We start from the raw sequence: 19,789 nt of genomic DNA, 5'->3' as shown, positions 1-19,789 counted from the left end.
GTTTCTACTGAACTAAGCATCTGAATAGAGTTCAGATGAACAGTTTTGTGCATGTCGACATTCCCCCATTGTATACTGACGTTGTCACAATGTTATCATGCTGATGCTTTTGTGCTCTATAGAATATTTTGAAGAATAGTTGAATAACTTGAAACTCTCCAAAGCTCACTAAGTTCCTTCAAATGTTCTGAAAAATGTACTAAAAGAAATATACGAGTGGCACTAATATTCGCTTGGATGATGCTTTTTTTCCATCACCTTAGAATAAACCTTCTTACCACAGTGCATAAATGTTTTGCTTATTTATACATTTGAAATGTTCTATGTCCAGAATACTTTGAAACACAGAAATTGTTCATTGTCTATGGACCTGCTCTAAAAAGTGTCCCTAATCACAAACCGCCCAACCTCATAGAAGGTTATAATATTAACGTATTACTAAGGGTTTAACTGGACATGAGTTGCCTCTGTACTTGGTCTGCTCTTTTCCCCCCCCCATCTACACAAAACCTCTTCGCCAAAAATAGCTGATCTACAAGCTCACAACGTTGAGCTATTTTTTTTGTCAAACGTTTCCCCCAGAATAGGGATGCTAGGGCTCAAGTGGTTAAGGGTTGATTTTTATTTGTTTAGAGACAAACCCCAAAGTCTGTACACTGTAAAATCCTGAAAAGTAACACTGTGGATTTTACAGTTTAATAACGTTTGCCAACTGATTGGTTGGTATCTTTATGTTTCAGAACTATCCGCCCGGAGCATGTAGTGCGCACTGTGTACAAGGCGACGGGCTGCACTGACAACTCGAACCACCACGTGATCTACCTGGAGCATGTGGTCGTACGCATCACCATCACACACCCCCGTCGAGGGGACCTGTCGATCAACCTCACCTCCCCCTCAGGGACCAAGTCTCAGCTACTCGCCAACAGGTAAGACTCATCATGAGCCCTAATCTCCTTGTGCTATCTATATTATCATCACTTGTTAGTCCAAAACCGTCACTTTTCTGGAAAAAAAAAAAACCTGTGTTCCAATGAATCCCATGTAGTTATTTAGTCACAAACTCTTGGTAATACCTTTTCATTGGTTATATATTTATATTAAAAGACACACTTAACCACTTTCATTTTCAATAATGTTCCAAACATCAGCTATTTTCGCTACTTTTGTGTGACACTCTTGTACGACAAAGTAGGGTATTAATTTACCAAAAAAAAGTTTAAATATGGCGATACAAGGTTCCTGCCCAACAGCAACAATATTATGAAACAGTCCAGCATATGCACAGAGAACATAATTCTTCTTAATGTACTGTCTAAATACACACTGCAGTGGTGATGAGATTAGTGGCTTAATTTGAAATTAACACGAATTAATTGGACCTAAATAAATTCTACAGCGAACAATTCATGTTTTGTTTTTTTCTCCAGACATTATGGTCTTTTCTTAAATTTTAATGAAAATGTTGTTTTTGACCAAGATTATGTATCTTTTTTGTGGATGTTACATTGATAATATCAATAGAAAGTGGATATGGAGTGTGTGATGTAAAGAAATGCCTAGACTTAAATTAACAAAATCCTGTTGCAACTTTATGTATCTGCAACCGAGTTACTGACATTAATTGCGCGTGCTTGCTTGGTTTTGATTGTTTGTAACAGTTTTCAGTACTCTGGGTGTTAACTCCTCTCAATGGCATACTTTGCGTGGGCATGTGTACATTTGGCGTGCGTGTGTTCTTTTGTCCAGGTTGTTTGACCATTCCATGGAGGGGTTTAAGAACTGGGAGTTCATGACCACCCACTGCTGGGGAGAAAAGGCTGCTGGAGACTGGATCCTAGAGATCCATGACTCACCGTCTCAGCTCCGTAGCCAGAAAGTACCTGGTATGGAATAGCTATTAATAGGGCTGCAACTATCGATTACTTTCTTAGCCATTATTCTATCGATTACTTTTTTGATTAATCGAATGAAACAATATATATTGATTACCGGTATTTCCTATTTACTGTTGCACCACTAGCTACTAATCTAGGTTGATTTTCCTAATGCCTTTTTATGTGTAAAGGTAAGCTGAAGGAGTGGTCACTGGTGCTTTATGGTACGTCTCTGCATCCATACTCTACGCCTCTACGTAGTGACAAGCCCCGCTCCACAGACCTGGTGGCACCCACTGACGAGGAGTTAACAGAGGAATACAATGGTAAGGAATTGAGGCCAGACAAACAGGTGCTGCCGCCAAAAGCTATTTGCTGTAGCACCTGGTTGTCTATGGATCTGGCATCTGTGTTTTTTCCATAGTTTTCCCACAGCTTGGTGATAAATATTTTATTTTTTTTAGCGTTTGTCTACATAACTCATATTTAGTTGATTATAAAACTTGTACCTGTGTTGATTCATCATCTGTCTCTCTAGGCCCATGCGACTCGGAGTGCAATGAAAATGGCTGTGAGGGTCCTGGACCCCATCACTGCATCAACTGCCTCCATTATTTCCTCAAGTTCAAGAACAATACCAGGTCAGATTCAAATGTTCTCAACTCTTTGAGCATGAAATTGTAGTCCTCTTTTTTGAGGATAACTGGGCCCATTGTATTTTCCACAAACACGTGAATATTTTTTAAATTCTCCAAACATTCTAGATATTCTGGGTGTTCTCCTTATGTTGCTGAATATCAGTGTTAAGTCTCCTAGTTTTACATCAATACATATAAAGGGGTTTCTTTGTGTGTGAGTACGTACTTGTGTTTGTGAACGATTTTGGGACTACATATAACACACGTAGATGTTGGACATATCCAGTGGTGTAAAGTAACTAAGTACATTTACTCAAGTACTGTACTTTAGTACAATTTTGAGGTACTTTTACTTTACTGGAGTATTTCCAATTGTCTATACTTTTACTTCTACTCCACTACATATCAGAGGCAAATATTGTACTTTTACTCCACTACAATTATTTGAAAACTTTAGTTACTTTGCAGATATAAATTATTACATTATAAAACATACATTAACCACTTTAGCCCTATGTTATACCTAGGCCATTGTGATTGTGAACATTTTAGTACTTTTAAGTACATTTACATACCAATGCTTTTGTACTGTTACTCAAGTAAAATTTTCATTCCGGACTTTTACTCGTAACAGAGTACTTCTACATTGCAGTACTGTGTGTGTGAGACACTGTTTGTTCATGGATCAAAGTCCTTTGTAATTGCCTTTGTGTCGTGGGTCTAATAAAAGACAAGCTGTGCAGGTGCATGCAGGCAAGCTGGGAAACTCGGGCACTGCCTTATCATTAGTCCACTTTAGAGATGCACTGCACTTTAACACTTCCATTGGGGAGCAATTGATGAATGACGCTGGGAGGGGTGGGACTAGAGAAGCAGAAGTGCTGTTTAATGTTCAGGTAATTACATCCCTCCTTATGTCTTTGATGGCCTTGACTAACTGGAGGGAGTGGGAGTCAAGTGTGTGTGTGTGTGTGTGTGTGTGTGTGTGTGTGTGTGTGTGTGTGTGGGGGTGGGTGGGTGGGTGGGTGATAGAGAAGTCCAGTGTGAGATGAGGGTGAAAATGTCATAATGCAAGACTTTGTGCACATGCCTTAAGCCCGAGTTATACTTAGTTGTACGTGGGCATCACACATTGAAAATAGACGATCTACAAGCTCGCAACACGTTGTTGTTAGCTTGTAGATCTGCTCTTTTCGGTGCTTGCCACCAGTGTGCAACTAAGTAGACCTAATGTGCTGCATGCGTGCCCTGCCATATGTGGGAACATTGTAATGTGTGAAAAAGTGTTAATGAGTGCAGGGCTGTGAAGTTATCCAACAGATGTGACACCTGTTCCCTATATAAGACAGACAATTACAGGCACGCACACTTTCTCTCCCTCCTCTTACTGTAAGCACAAGCATACACTGCAAAAATCCAGAGCTTTCATTTAACTCTTTAGGGATTCCGGCCACTGATAGCAACTTCTATTGCACATCACTTGCACCCGCTATCTGCCCCGTCTTAAAGTCTGATTCAAAAAGATATTGCGATAATGATATGGCAGCACGAGCGCACCCATAACATTTCGCAGCTGAGTGCAATTTGCCCTCGTTTTGCATCTGATTGCAATTATCTATGTGGCAAAGTATAACTAAATGGTGGCTTTACGCTGCACTATTTATTTGTGTGCTGAGTGCCGATGCATATTTGAGGGTCACTGAGGAGTTTGTGGAACTGGTGCCAAGGCATTAAGTAAGCTTAACAAAAGCCTGAAAATGCCCTGTGTACAAAGAAAAACATGTAGTTTTATTAGAGCCAATGCACTCAACCGAAGGCATTTTGATGTTTTGTTTGTAAAAGATAATTACACGGGTTACCTTGCCACAATTAAGTCCACTGGTTGCACACTCGTTTCATCATAGAACGCACAGCGTGCACCGTAGGCACGTTGATTGGCCGTTAGATGCTTGGACCCTGCAGGCTGAAAGCTGCTGTACACAGGACAATGTATGAAGTCCAAATAAAATACTATATACTAGTGTAAACATTCCTGTTTAGTCCTAGACCTGAAATCCCTAGCCTAAGGATCTTACCCATAATTTTTGTGTGTTATGACCGAATATAATGACTACATCTGTGCCTGTCAGCGTTGGGAGAATGCACCCATGTATAGACAAAAAGTAATGTGTCAAAGTCGCATTTTGGCCAATCGGCCCATGACCTCAAATTAGTTTGACACACCTGTAGTAGAGGGTTTAAATATCTACTCATGAGCATGAGGCCGTAGTCTGGTTATAATAACTGCTGCCGCCATGATCACTAGAAAGTCTGGGCGTGACAGACCGTATACATGTGCTTCAGTTACCACCAACTCTCTGAAGACGCTAATAACTTTCACTGGTGTTGGTGTTTTTGAATTGGCCTTCTTTTTTTCTGCAATGAGGCCCATTTGAATATAAAAGGGCAGGTTTGGGCCAAATGTATACCTCAATATAAACATGTGCAAATGGTGTCGTACCGTAGCACTGAGATGGTATTTACTTGGCAGTGCAGAGCAAAAGGGTGCATTTCACCCTTTTGCTGGTGCTTTGAGAATTAAGGGCCGTCCATAACAAGAACACTGGACCGCAGTCTATGGCTTTTCTGTGATTTTATCCATTTTAGCATTCTTAATTATTGCACTTTGATAAAGTATTCAATCAAATAACTGTAGCAATAACTAAATATGTCATTTTAAAACTTGTTCCCGGTTGGTGGAGTCCACACTACAAATATAACGACAACAACAGTGGGGAATGATGTCATTGGGATCACTTTCACAGCGATTTGATTAATAATAGAAACACCGATATCCAATCAATATCCATCCCAATGTACATGTCACATTCAAGCAAAATGTTATCATTCATCAGTGTGGATGCTCACATCATCTATCATTATAATGAGCTTTATAGTTATCATTCCTGGTGTGGACAACCCTTTAAGTTTACACAGTTTATTTTTGCTTCATTTGAGAAGATTAACAGCCATTAAAGCTGTGCAATCCTTTTGTGAATTTGCCCCTGAGAGTGTAAAAATGGATGGACCCTCATTACTCAGATGTTTCCCCTGTTCAACAAGTCCATATGAACTACTAGCATACAAAATTGTCAACCTCCTTTTTCCCCTCGCCATCACCGTCCAACTATCCCTATCACACACACACGCTTCCATTCCACATGTTCTCTCCTTCTTACTGTACCTCTCTCTTTTCTCTTTTCTAGGATGTGTGTGCCCGAGTGTCCCAGTGGGTTTTTCCGTGACGACAGGAAGCGCTGCAAGAAGTGTTGGTCGTCATGTGAAACATGTGTTGGTAGCCGCAGCGACCAGTGCACCACCTGTAGGGTGGGGTACCACCTCAGCGAGGGTTCCAACACCTGCGTTGCCAGCTGTGCGGATGGGTTCTTCTTGGAGCATGGTGGGTTGCAGACTTTAATGCCGGCCATATTAACAATCCTCTGTACTCTTTGCCAAGTAAACGATTTTTGGAAATAATGATAACATTTGTTTCCAACATCAATGGGCTCAGGTTTTATCATAGACCGTAATGACTGACATTACTGACCATTTTAACCATAACATCTGTAATACTTTCTACACAAAGTTCCTCACTGAAAATACATTAATTTGAATTGAAAACACTGCACCTTTCACTGACGATGCTTTTCACAGAAATATCTCTATTTTCTCTGGAAAGAAATAAAGAAATTAACCTTGTTTGTTGTGCGTGATCCTTCTATATCTTTGTGGAAAGCATCCTGTATTTTCAGATTCTGGGAAGTAAAAATACCCAAGAACGGGCTCTGTTCTACGATGCTGTCGCACACCAAAAATGGCAGACATATAAGCTCATATAAGCTAAAATACAAGCTCACAACGCGTCACAGATGCAACGCGTTGTGAGCTTGTATTTTATTTTCGGCTTGTGACACTGTTCTAGGAGGCAGTATGAATAATGTTTAAATCAGTTTAATCTCGTCACAAATCTTTGGTCTGAACTAGGCTTTAGCCTCCCTCCTTCCCCCTAATTCGTAGAAACACGATCCGATTTTGCTGACACAACATATGTCATGATTCGTGGAAACAATTTTTAGGGAATGTTGCTTAGTGTGTTCTGTGACAGTAAAACTGCAATCCATGTAGATTTAACAAATGAAGCCCTATATGCTTTGTCGTATGATAACTAGTGAAGATATCCGATCCTCAAGCTCACAAGGTGAAAGCTTACTATTTTCACTATTTAATTTTTTTAACTTTTTTTCTTTGGGGGATGGGGACTTTTTGCCCATGTGCAATGTCTCAAAGGTGTATCATGGCATATAGTCTACCCTTTGAAATTTTCATATACTCTGCACTGCTGTCTGCCCTATCGGCTACTGCCGTCTCTTCTACAGTATAATACATCTCTGACCACCTCAGCCTCATGACATTTTCTGTTCAGCCCCGTTCCCTCCCCTGCCTCCTGTTCACCTCCTCCGCCACACATCGGCCCTCTCACCCTCCCTCTTCACCTTTACCCTCGCTGTTCTGCTTTTCCCCTACTCCCTTCATCCACTCCTTCATTTTGAATGTGACCAGACTTCTGGTTCGTATTAGTCACTGTGTATGACTGACTGACCTTCCGTCTTCCAGATTCCAACATGTGCAGGAGATGTCCTGAGAACTGCAAGAGGTGCACCACCTCGAGTATCTGCACAGAATGTAAACCAGGGATGAGGTAACTTAACTGTTTGGTTGCTACTATATGTGTCTGTGAATTGAATACCAAGGACCCCAATGGAAACAAGACCGCAAGGACTTTTTTGGACTGACCTTTTAGACAAAGTATTATAAATGTAATTGTGCTGTTTACCTTTTTTGCCTAATAAAATGTTCAAAACTACTTAACTACTGAAGTAACTAACTAACCTGGCATCCCTATTTTGGGCATGTCATCATAGGTGAACGTTTAAAAAAATGTTACAAAATGTAAATTGATTATTTGTTTGGGGGGGGGGGGGGGGCATTCCAGGGGGTCCCCAGCAAAATGAGGAACAGTTGAAACATATGAGCCCTGTTACATTGTTTGGCTATTAAAAAATATCCGATATACAAGCTCACAACGTGTCACGATGTGATGCGTTATGAGCTTGTAGATCAGCTATTTTTGAAAAATGTAGAAAGATCTTGACAAATGTTGAAAAATCTTCTCTTATGGGGGTGCCTGGCACGAAGCATTTTCAAATGGGACTCTACGGCATTATACATATCCTTTACATGAAAATGTTTGAGAACCTCTGGCATAAGCTACCCATTATCCCATTTCCAGACACATAGCAACATGAAGGTAGAATTTGATCGATAGCTTTTTGCTTAGCCATGCTGAACCAAGCACTTAACATGTTCCCATTGAACTCTTTACTGTCAGACAGCTGACCTATGAATGCAACACATCCTTCTAACGGCTGTTGTCTGAAATAAAGTTGTAATAATACAATGTATGGTTTCCATCACAATGTGGTGGTTTGGCTTAACCTGAGAGCATTATTTTGCACCTTATCTATCAAAACAAATGCAACAGAATCATGGATATAGTGGGAGAAATCCTCACATGGTATTATTCTATAGCCCCAAAAGGCCATATATAGGGCATACAATTATTGTACTTGTATGAGTAAACGTTTGTCCAGTCAAAGCAGTAGGAATTCAATGTAAAAGATTTCAAACCGTTGAGTCCAAAGCAGTAGGAGTCTTGCTATACTCGGCTAGCGTGCGTCTCTTTGCGGTTTGGGTTAGCTTTGTAAACTATTGAATCCAAGGGTTCTTAAACCTTTTCCACTTGGGACTAAAAAAGTACATTACTGTAAGTTTCATCCTATGACCCAGGCATATTAATAAAGTCCTTGTACTCTTGTCATGTGGATACCCACAACAAGTAAACCTGTGGCCGGTTTTAAGTTCTGACCTGTATTTTAAGAGCCCCTGAACTGAACCAGTCAGTTATCTATCCTGACATGTCCCAGTTCATTTTCTGGCCACTTCCACGGCAACCTCTTTAAACCACAGTGACCGCACTTGACCTGATACGGGATAGGGCGTTCCAGAGTGCTGGGATCCCTGATAGGTCATGAAGGAAGCACTTGTGAAACATTTGGAAACATTGTGGTCCTGAACCCAGCGAGTATAGTCAGAGACGGAGCTGGGGGACACATGTGAATAGTAGTCTCCAAGCGCCGGCGAGACCACAATAAGACAGATGCACGTACACACATGCACTCAGACACAATGTCTCCCCTCTCCAATTCAGTACACCGTTTATGGTTGGTGGGGAGGAGAGGAGGAAGTGAGGACCAAACCAGACCCTTTCTGGGAAACATTAGCTAACACAGCCCAGCTGGTTTTCAACTCAGCACAGAGTCAGGACCAACCTGTCCTCACTTTGACTTCTTAGAACTGGGTTTATAACCTCCAACCCTGCTCTCTAATGGACTTTTGCCCCTCCGCTTGCCATTGTAAAAAAATTGTTTATTTAAGTCTAAGAGTGTGCAAAGGTAACTAAATGGACCCCTAAGGCTCCATTTAGTTACATTTGGTTACATTTGCACACCCTCGGAGTTATAAATGAACAACAAGGATTTTAATGTGTATGAGTTCAAATAAATGCACTTTAAGTGCACAAGTACATATATACCTTAAATTAAACTGCAGGATGGTCACATTCCTGAATACTTGTCTAAAAGCGAAAGGCCAGTCAGTGTCCTGACCACCCACTCAAAGTAAAGTATCATTGGAGCTAAAGTTGGGTTGTTTTTCTACAAGCGTTATCTCAAAGCTTAGTGATTAACTTCTACTTGGCCGGAATTTCGAGATTTACTGTAAATAACTGAGAAAAAACTACTACAAATCAGCATGACCGATTATGATTCAGCAGTAGTTCTCCCTTAATGTGTAATTTGTCAGGTTCCTTTTTTCTTTTTAGTTCTTTCATCATTAATTAATTGAAGTCCATTTCTGCCACTAAATAATATAGATAATAGTTCATTGTGAGTTTTTTTCCTTGCAATTCTGGCTTTATATTTTACTGCAGTTGTAAGGGGAAAAAAAACTCATTCTGTCTCATTCGGAGACATAAAATCAGAAGGGGGGAGGGGAATTTTTAATCAGTGATGGAAACATGCTTCCACAGGATTTCCACCTTTTTGGATTAACAAGTCCCGTTGATTTAGATAGAAAATCCCTTTTTTCCTCACAAACAGTTTCCTGCTCTAACAGTTTACCACTTACAGTTCCCCCGGGCTCCTTTTTACCCTCTACACCAAATCTCTTTGCTGAAAATAGCCAATCTACAAGCTCACATCGCACCGCATTGTGAGCTTGTAGATCTGCCACACCAGAGACTGCACCACTCTTCATCGAGCATCAATTGTACGTGCCGCCTATGCCAGTCCTGTGTGAAAGGCTTGTAACCGTGTGCATGGCATTGTTTGTGTCCAGTCTCCAAGGAAACAAGTGTCAGATGACCTGTGACCCAGGAACTTATTACAATGGGCATAGAAGGACCTGTGAGCCCTGCCATCGGGCGTGTGCCACCTGTGCAGGTACGGAACATCTTCAAATGTGCATTAATTTCAATTGAGAATATATTCTCCCACCTTTACTACTGTGCTACTCAGTGTTGTAGGGGGGCTCCAACTATTGATTATTTTCTTAGCGATTTTTCTGTTGATTACTTATCTATTTATCACTTACTTATTACTTGAAAATAGCTGATCTACAAGCTCACAACGTGCAACATGACGTGTTGCAGATCAGCTACTTTCACTATTTTTGATTTTTTGTGTGACTTATTTCCTATAAAAACATGCCCAAAATAGGGATCGATTATTATTCAATTTTTTTAATTATAATCGATTAAATCAGTTAGTTGCTCTGATCACATGGTAAGCTTGTTTGCATCTTGTTACAGGTACAGGGATAGAGGCATGTACCAAGTGTGCAGAGGGATACTTGCTAGAGGAATGGAGGTGTGTGACAACATGCAGTACTGGCTACTACCTGGCAGAGCAGACCTCAGATGGTGGACAGGCGCTAAGGTCATGCAAGAAGTAAGTCAGCCTACACTACCTGTATGATTGATTGATATTATTTATTATAGTGTCCTCCACCACAAGATGTCCAGCCCACATGGGCTCAAAAGACACTTACATGATTCACATAATGTGACAGGCAGTTGAGACGTCTTGGTGTATATATGCTACATGTACATACACCAAGACGTCTCAACTGCCAGAGGTAGGGAACCAGATCTTGTTGAGCACAGAGGGACCTCTGTCCTTGCTTTAAATTAAATTCAACATTTCAACATAAGGTTCAGTGACATACTCTTTAAATTGAACATAATTTGTTAACTTAGCATTTTTCAAAATGTCTACCCTAAATTGCTCCTGATGTAACATTAACAATTTCTGTTTCATTTATTTATATTACTACTATATATTATTCATACAATTTATTCATGAAATATATATTTAGATCAGAGCGTGAGAAGATTTAAGAAACCTCTCTTATCCACAGATGATTATGTGTTCTGCTCCAATTAACTATACTTTTATCAAGCCTCTCTTCTGGCATTTGAGTAAAGCAGTTCCACAGTCTAATCATTTCACATCTCTGCCTTGTCAGGCAGCTTTCTGTGTCACCTTCAAAGCACCAAATAATCAGGCAGTCTCCTGTGCTCATCCAACAATTTAGCAGCTTCATATCCAACTCTGCGTACAAGTTCAGAGGGTGTGTAAACACTTCATGGCAAGTTTTTTTTAATTGGCATGTGGGGTCACAATATAGTCTACCACAGCTTGAACCCTGTGCAGAAATAAACGTGAAGTTATAATTTTCCGGATTCAGCCTTCTGTTAAGCACACAGAATTTAGAATCATTCAGGAATTCAATGAAGGCTTGCCCATGTTCATTTATACCTGTGTCCAATACAGTCCTTGTGAGTATATGATCTATATCAACATAATCTTTCAAATCTGCAATTCGACTATTCAAGTCACCACACATATAAACAGCTTCTACATTAACTGTGTATATCAACACCAATATACTGTGTGTACCTGTCAATCATTCTCTTAATGTGCTCATGACAGAGAGGTTTCAGGCCTCCAAGCTAGTTTTTCTCTTGGGGACCAGAACCAAAACTGGACCAAAATAAATGTCTGTCAAACCCTAAATAAGCTCCTGCAAATTAAAGGGAAAACACCACAGCAGACCTGTGCTGTGTCAAAACTTTGGCAGTATTGGTATACTTCCTGACAACTTCTTGACCCTCAGTGAACTTTATTTCCAAAAATTAGAGACTTGGATATTATTCTTACCATTCCCTGTCTTGCGGGGCGGGGGGGGGGGGGGGGGGGAAGCGAAAGAGTGATGTTATGCTTGCTCACTTAAAACAGTAGAGTTATGCGTTCCTATTAAAAGAGTACTGTATGGCTACTAAAAGCAAAACAGTGATCTATGCCTGCCTACTCAAAGTGAAAGAGTAATTTATGGCTACTCAAGCGAAAGAGTGACACATCTATGGCTATTCAAAGCAAAAGAGTGATGAATGCAAAAGAGTCATGTGTGATGTGTTTGGGATGTTCACCCCTAACCAGTTTACATGCCTAAAGGTAGAGAATTCTGACACCTCACACATTTGACCATTAACCCTTTTGTCAGCTTCTCCCATAGAAATAAATGCATAGAAGAGACATATCCATTCATAGAAACGCCATGCTTCTGTGTCAAAAACGCAAGTGGGCTGCTGAAGTAATCAATTCATGGGGGCTTCTGTGAAGGTGTTTGTTCAATATGAAGATGTGTTGGTTATAGTATCCAGCCATAGCAATAAATGCCATTGGGTCTCCCAGCAAAGTATGACCAGCCATGAATTGATATCCATTCCATGTGGGGCTGGGCATACGAGACTAGATATCGTCTGGGATTTTTTTCATATCCTAATATCGTGAATGTGTTGTCTTTTCCTGGTTCTAATCATTTAAGCCATATTTCATACTTTGAAATATACCCTTTGTTACAATTGTTAGTGAGAGATATAGTAATACAAAGTAATATTCTACAGAGTGATGACACTGCCAAATCTGCACCCATAGGTGTGACCATAGCTGCTATGAGTGCACAGGGCCTGGTGAAAATAATTGCAGCAGCTGTGTCAGTGGCTACAACCTGGAGGCTACAGCTTGTGTGGTCAGCACCATCTGCAAAGATGGTGAGTTATCAGCTTTCTGTTCTATGAAACTTTCTCTTGACTAGCATGGGGAAATTGAATTGAAACCCTTGATCAACTTGTTGTGTATTGGATCCGATATAAGCCACAACAGCAAGAAAAAATACATACGTTAGTACTACATGCATATATTGTAAGGCATTTAAAGAATAAAATCAATATAATTGTAATTGTATTATAAGAAAAAATAAACATGCATACATACATACATACATACTTACATACATACATACATACATACATACATTCACGTTCATTTTTATTAAAAAAAACATTCTCACAATAATGATTTCTTGAAGTATTGTGTTTCCAAATTATAAATAAATGTACAGTACATGTACAGTATATGTTGAGGCATATCCAATCCACTGTCCTGGTGGATCCAATGTGTGGCACCAAGTTGTTTGTGTGCACAGTAAAATACTCAGTGTTAATTAAACACTATATACTTTGTTGACCGGGGTCCCCCAGGGCTCTGTGCTTGGCCCCATCCTTTCCCCCCCTCTATAGTCTACCAAATGTCTTTGCCGAAAATAGCCAATCTACAAGCTGTTGTGAGCTTATAGATGGGCTATTTTCCAATGTCAGGGTTCATGTGGTTGGTTAATTTGTCTATTTGTTCAGTAACTCTGAGTTAAAATGACACTGAAGGTTTTACTGTGTAGATCAAGTGTGCAATAGGCCTAAGTTGTAGATAGATCTCCATACGCTTTGAGAATGCATTGCTTAAATGCATGCTATTTTGCATTCCTAATTGAATTAAATTGTCACAGGGCAGATGCACAGTGGCTGCCAAAGGGAGCTTTGGCGTAAAATAACAGCAGAGAACACACTGGTCTCTGTCTTTCATTTTCAGCTTTTTACTAACCCATCAAACTGCTCACTGATCTGATCTGCTCTGCTCTGCAACGTTGCTCAGTCCTGTCTGTTCAACCTTTTCACTATTTATCTAAAGGTTCAGTTCAAGCGTACTCGTTAAACGGTGTAATTGGTTTTGACGCACGGGCTGGCGCATTCACACCGGCACGCACTGCCTGCCAACATATTTTTCACGTCTCTTTAAGAAACTTGTATTATTCTGTATTATTTCATTATCTGTTTTTCAACCGCTTCCTTTCAACTGCTTCCTTTCAACGTGCTTAGTCAACACTGGCTTGTCTACTTTATTTTAACACTCTATTCCACTCGCTCTATTTTCATTGCTGCATGCTCTATTGCTCCAGTCTTGTTTAAATTGTGCATGCTTTGGAGTTATGAAAGGCTATTTTAACGCAGTACATTTGCTATTTTAATGGTCATATCCTATATACTGTAGTGTATATTACAGACTGGTCAAGGTGATGATCTGGTTATGTGGCTAACAACTAACAAGGTTCATAATTGCTGGGTTCGCTCTTTACTATGACCTTTTCGCTAAAACGCCCATAAACCTTACCAGTCTGTGATACATTTCAGGATAAAAATATATCTCCTGTGTGTCCTTTCTGGTTATGATGATGATGATGATGATGGAGATTTTTACTTAGTCAAAGTGCACCCTCAGTCTGTTTTTCACCGGTTATTTTTGAAAATGTGAGCTGGTGTGTGTATATCGTCACTGTCGTTCAGAAACCTTATCTCCATATTACATTTTTTTTACATGTTTTTTCATAAATGAATGCACTATTTTATACTTAGTCATATGACAGTGTCATGTTAAAGTAGCAAAAATAATTGACCTATAAGCTTCACAACTGGTTGCATGTTGCGAGCTTATAGATAGCTACATTGGATCCATTGGAACACATGTTATTTTTTTTCCATTTCCTGAAAAGTAATGGCTTTGGACTTAAAGGTTTCCGCCTGTCAGTGACAATATCCAACCTGACTGGGATCAGGTGCAGGATAAAAGGATAATAATAGGAAGAAATAGCTGCGCACTGATAATTAAAGCTACACTCTTAACTTGAATTTTCTACTCCGGATTTGAAACCGAGTCCCCCACCCAAGTGGTAACATTTTTACCACTGAGCTAATAGAGCCTGCATGCCTGTTCAGGGGAGAAATTTGAATTTTGACCTTCAGGCAGTACCACTTGTCATCCAGTAGTGGTCAAACCAGACCACAGGATATAAATGTCTCAATAGAAGAGCTGGGAGACCATTTACAACCACCACAGTTATGTTGGTTATATTGTATTAGCATACTCTGCCATACAGATTGGTCAAAATAAAAATGTATTCACAAAAAAGGTTACATAGTGTAGCTTTAAGCTCCCAATATTTAATAATTCACAATATTTTGGTCATGTTTTGGCCCTTTATCAGATCCAAATGCCTGATGAAGCTCACAGTTTTACTGGTAAATGTTTAGTGCAGTTGGCAACAAGACAACTTAAAACGTAATTCTCATGGCAGACTGGTGGTCCACTTCAAATGTTTTCACCTATGCAAAACTACCTTTTGACTTGAAATCAAACATCTGTTAAATTGTGTGACGTTTGTCTTCTTACTGTTTCTCTTTTTTTCCTCCCAAATCTGTGTTCCCCTTTTCCTGACATGGATCCAATCATTCCTGCGGGACTACGATCGTTTTTCCCACCTCGATGAACATCACACCTGTGATTGGATCCTCAAAACTCTTCCTGTCACCTGACCCCTCTCCTGACCAATCACATGGCTCTGCCTTTTGCTCCTGACCAACCTATGATGGTTCTACGCTGTGTGTGCACCTTGTTGTTGTTGTTTTTTTCATCCCTCCTCCTCCCTCCTCCTGCCATTCCCCTTCATCTCTTCTTTCTGCTCTATGGAAAGCAAATGAAGAATCTTGGGCGGAAGGCAGTTTCTGTGTGCTCGTAAAAAAGAACAATCTCTGCCAGAGGAAAGTGCTGCAGCAGCTGTGCTGCAGAACGTGTTCGCAAAAGGGGTGACAGAACGTCCTCAGCGGGCATAAGTGGGGGGCGTAACCGGATGCAGGGGAACAAGGGGCACCCCTCCTCCTCAAACCTCTCAGCCCACACATTCATAGTCACATAATTTATAAGAGAATCTGTGCCTCTTTAAGGGACTGCATCGGAGGTGCGATGACAGGACTACAACAAACCTACCTTTTTTTTCTCCTGTAGTGGGACATGCGCACGCGGTCAGGGTGTAAAATGACTGGGACTTACTTCAAGAACAAACAAGCAAACAAAAACAAAAGTGAAACAGAACAAATGAGCAAAAGTGTCGGTATTTTGTGACCAAAGCATCGATGCCAAAATAATTGTACCTTCTATTTTTTTGTTGCCAGTGTAGGGTGTGTAGCTAAGCAGGAGCCATTCAGCCTGTGAATCTCTCATTACGTCTTTGTGCATTTTTATTTTGGCTCCTCTTCCTCCAATGCTATCCAATATCAACGATGCACATGTGGCAATTGATTCATGTACAGTAGGAAAGGCCCCAGGTGTCTGTGTGTAAATAAACAACAATTCATACATGCAGGTCATTACACACCTTATGCAGATAAACATGCATATACTATACGTACGTACATACACACACACACATGCACACACACACATGGATACCTAACGTATACATACACTCAACGGAAACAGACACTTGAAGATACAGGTGTTTTAATGCTTCATTTATAGTCCATTGCACAATGTTGGCTTGAAAATAATTTCTTGCCGGTAAGCGACACCACCATACCACGGAGTATAAATTGGGATTTACAGTGGGACCATATACAAACTGATGCCCATGAGTGAACAAAATCACCTCAGTTCGTGAAGTGCGCGTGTGTGTTTGTGTGTGTGTGTGTGTGTGTGTGTGAGAGAGAGAGATGCGTGTTTTTGTCTCTTTTGGTGTGGCGGAGGGGAAGGCCAACATTCCTTGATGTAAGACCAGACAGCATTGATTCATTACTGTGGTACTATAGCACGTCAATAGTCATTCCTTCCGGATCTTTCTGTATGGAGTAATAAACTTGGCAGTGAAAATGACTCCGTTAGTATGGATGCACCAATACCCCTTTTTTAACTGCCAATAATGATTCACACTACTAAAAGGTTTAACCACTTAAGCCAGTGGTTCTCAAATATGTTCATGTCAAGGACCCCCAAATTGATATGTATTTGGTCACAGACCCCCATTTTAAAAGATTGTGTCAGGGACCCCCATAAGAGAAGATTTGTTAAAATGGGGCATAAGTGTTTAAACTGTTCCTCATTTTGCTGGGGACCTCCTGGTCCCTTAAGGACCTCCTTAAGGTCCTCCTGGTCCCTTAAGGACCTGGGGATCCCTGGAGGTTCCTGTGGTTAAACATTGCTATCATCATGTACTGATCCAAACAATTACCACTGATGAACAATCCACACTTGGATGATTCGTTTGCAGTTGTTTGATCAAACGATTGAGGTATAATCCATATCCCTAGAGAAAATGGAAGATCCTTGTATGTGTGAAAAATATATCACGTGGCCGTTGGCAGAAGTTCCCCAATACCTTTTCCAGCCAGTTAGTATTGGTGCATCGCTATGATATTTTCAAACAAAACTGAGTTTTAGGAGTATATAAGATTATTTTATTGTAATGGTGGCGTATACCAACTGAAGTATTGCTTAACATATCTGGTGTGGAGGCTCAGCGATCACAAAAACTAATGTTTTCATTTTAAGTGCGTTTCATTTGCTGATAGTGATCTCTAAAGCCTGATTTATACTTTGTCGTAGGATGATGCCACATGGCAAAAATAGCTGATGCACAAGTTCACAACACGTCGCATCCGTGACGCATTGTGAGATTGTAGATCTGCTATTTTTGACATGCGACACAGTTGGACGACAGATTATTAAGCATAATAGGTAGACAGATGGGGGGGGGGTTCTATTCACTATCATCTCAGTTTGTTCAGGAAGTAGATAAAAAAATACAATATTTAAACCTGCTTCACAGGAAGAGTAGTCATAGTAATAAGACGTAATACAAAAATGAATGCCTTATCAATAAAGTATAGAGTTCGATCATGAGTGAATGGTCACCCTGGTGTAAATGTTTCAGCATCAGGAGCAGGAAAAGGGATTTAAGCACTACAGGGGTATGTTCAGGTTGCATATTCATGTTTTCTTTCTGAAATGTCAAACATTGAGCCTTTATTGTACAAAGGCACTTCAAATTGCTCTCACCCATGCATTTTTGGGTGAAAACTGTGGTGTTGCAGCCCCCCACAAACAACAAAACAAGCTTCAGATGTGTGGCTTTGGATCAGGGTGTCTGTCTGTGTATCTGTCTGTCTGTCTGTCTGCCTGAATCTCAGAACCTTACAACCTAAGGAACTCCAAGGTTATTCGACTGGTACTGGATTCCAATAAAGAACAACAAAATGTTTAAGATTCTTATTCTATTTGTGTGGGTTTTCACTCCTGCAGCTTGAGCAATTACAGTATTAGATGAATTGTTGTACTGTTGACTGTTTATGGTTCTTGATGATTTGTAATAAAAATTGATGAATCCCTTTTTTGGTTAACAAACGTATTTTTGGTCATTGTTTAAGATGACTCAAATTGACTTAGATTGTGTGGTAGTAAACACGCATACACCCCTCTCCTCCTATGAAAACTGTTTTATTGTGTACCTGTGATATACCTGACAATGCATTATTAATGTTACTCAAAGGCCTAGTTTTGAAAATCATTTTTTTTACTTAAATGTTCTTATTAAAATGTTTAATCTGTTCATGCTTTTTTCTTTATATTTCTCATTCATTATGTGACTTATTTGAGTGAGTTAGTGTTACATCCCCCATTTGAATTTAATTTGTTATTTTTACAAATTAAAAATGTCATGATGTTGGAGGGTGAGAACAATGGTATTGGGTACAGAAAATATAAAGAATTTGATCTGCATTCGGTTACCATGTTAATCCCATGATGAGGGAGGCCTGGCCCGGTGTCAGTCTGCTAGTGCTAAGTTCCCTTCGTACCCCCCAGGGGGCCACTGAGTTCGTACCACCAGGTCCCTGCGGTCCCTCGGCCGCAGGATGTCTCTTAACTTAACGCCTGCGGAGGGGTGCTTAAGAGTGGGTGCGCGAGTATATATAAACACCTCTCTACATTGTCCTCAATTCAACATAGCTTTCTTGAGTGTAGTGCTTAAGTATTGCAAAATGTAATCACTTAAACTATAATTATACGGTTTTGAGGAGGCTGAATAATTTCACACTATATTACGAAACATTTTTAAAAGATAGGCACAGACTTGTACAGTAATTAGTAATCGCTGCATTTTATTATTGCTGAATAGACTGTCAAATTTGAAAAAGTTATGATTATATAGCCCAGTGAAACACTTTTCCGTCAGTAGATCATCATTTCTGCTTTGTACATAATCCGTAGATGCTGGTTTGTGTATGACCATGTGTATTTGCGAACGCAGCGGATTCGGCGCGCCTCCGCGCAAGTGGAGCTTACTATGAAACCGTGCTCGGGTTGTGTCTCTCTCTCTCTGTGTCTCTGTGTGCACTGCCTGTGTGCAGCTCCTCTGACATAAGTAAATGTCCAATTTAGACGTACCATACATCAAATGAAAGGTCTTTGAAAACTGAACACACCTGTCAAGGTTGCGTTTAAGCCCGCCCCTTCCCCCGGAAGCCACGCCCCGGAGAAGGCTCCTAAAAACTCCCCATTGAAACCCCATGTTAAATGAAAAGTGCCCGAATCGCTCCGAAACTTTTTCTACCCCCCCTAAGTGGGGGTCTATGAACAAATACTTCGGGCTCGGATTTTGGCTCCGCCCCCCGGAAGTGGGTGAAACAGGCACTTCAAACACTTTGTTGAATTGTTCAAAAACATTCAAAGTTTTTTTTTTGTGAATTTGTATTTTTCTAAGATGCTCCTTTTAACGCAGATTTTTTTTGTATTTGTTTTTTATTTTTTCATTGGTTACTTTTTTTTAAACTTTTTTTTTTCATTTTTTTTGCGTTCGCTTCCCGTGTTCGCGCGTCTTACTTGTGTAAACAAACCC

General features: G+C 40.2%; 1 protein-coding gene across 2 annotated transcripts in view; it reads left to right on the top strand.

Annotated features, from left to right (window-relative positions):
• pcsk5b (proprotein convertase subtilisin/kexin type 5b) overlaps positions 1–18,500 on the top strand; it is a 76,727-nt gene extending 58,227 nt beyond the window's left edge. The window contains exons 12-21 of one of the 2 annotated variants that reach the window (XM_080434055.1): positions 741–929; positions 1,750–1,886; positions 2,069–2,203; positions 2,416–2,518; positions 5,761–5,954; positions 7,169–7,253; positions 10,010–10,113; positions 10,482–10,620; positions 12,670–12,785; positions 15,605–18,500. In XM_080434055.1, coding sequence (XP_080290181.1) covers positions 741–929; positions 1,750–1,886; positions 2,069–2,203; positions 2,416–2,518; positions 5,761–5,954; positions 7,169–7,253; positions 10,010–10,113; positions 10,482–10,620; positions 12,670–12,785; positions 15,605–15,711 — 1,309 coding nt within the window. In that variant the 3' untranslated portion in view covers positions 15,712–18,500. Of the gene's footprint in view, positions 1–740; positions 930–1,749; positions 1,887–2,068; positions 2,204–2,415; positions 2,519–5,760; positions 5,955–7,168; positions 7,254–10,009; positions 10,114–10,481; positions 10,621–12,669; positions 12,786–15,595 lie in introns of both variants that reach the window. The other variant, XM_080434054.1, reaches the window with a different exon arrangement.
• The last annotated feature ends 1,289 nt before the right edge of the window (positions 18,501–19,789 follow it).

The sequence above is a fragment of the Gymnoscopelus braueri genome (genome assembly GCF_963280865.1).
Source record: "Gymnoscopelus braueri genome assembly, chromosome: 7".
Taxonomy (NCBI): domain Eukaryota; kingdom Metazoa; phylum Chordata; class Actinopteri; order Myctophiformes; family Myctophidae; genus Gymnoscopelus; species Gymnoscopelus braueri.
Note: the sequence above shows the minus strand (reverse complement) of the source record. Positions and strands in the feature narration are given on the sequence as shown.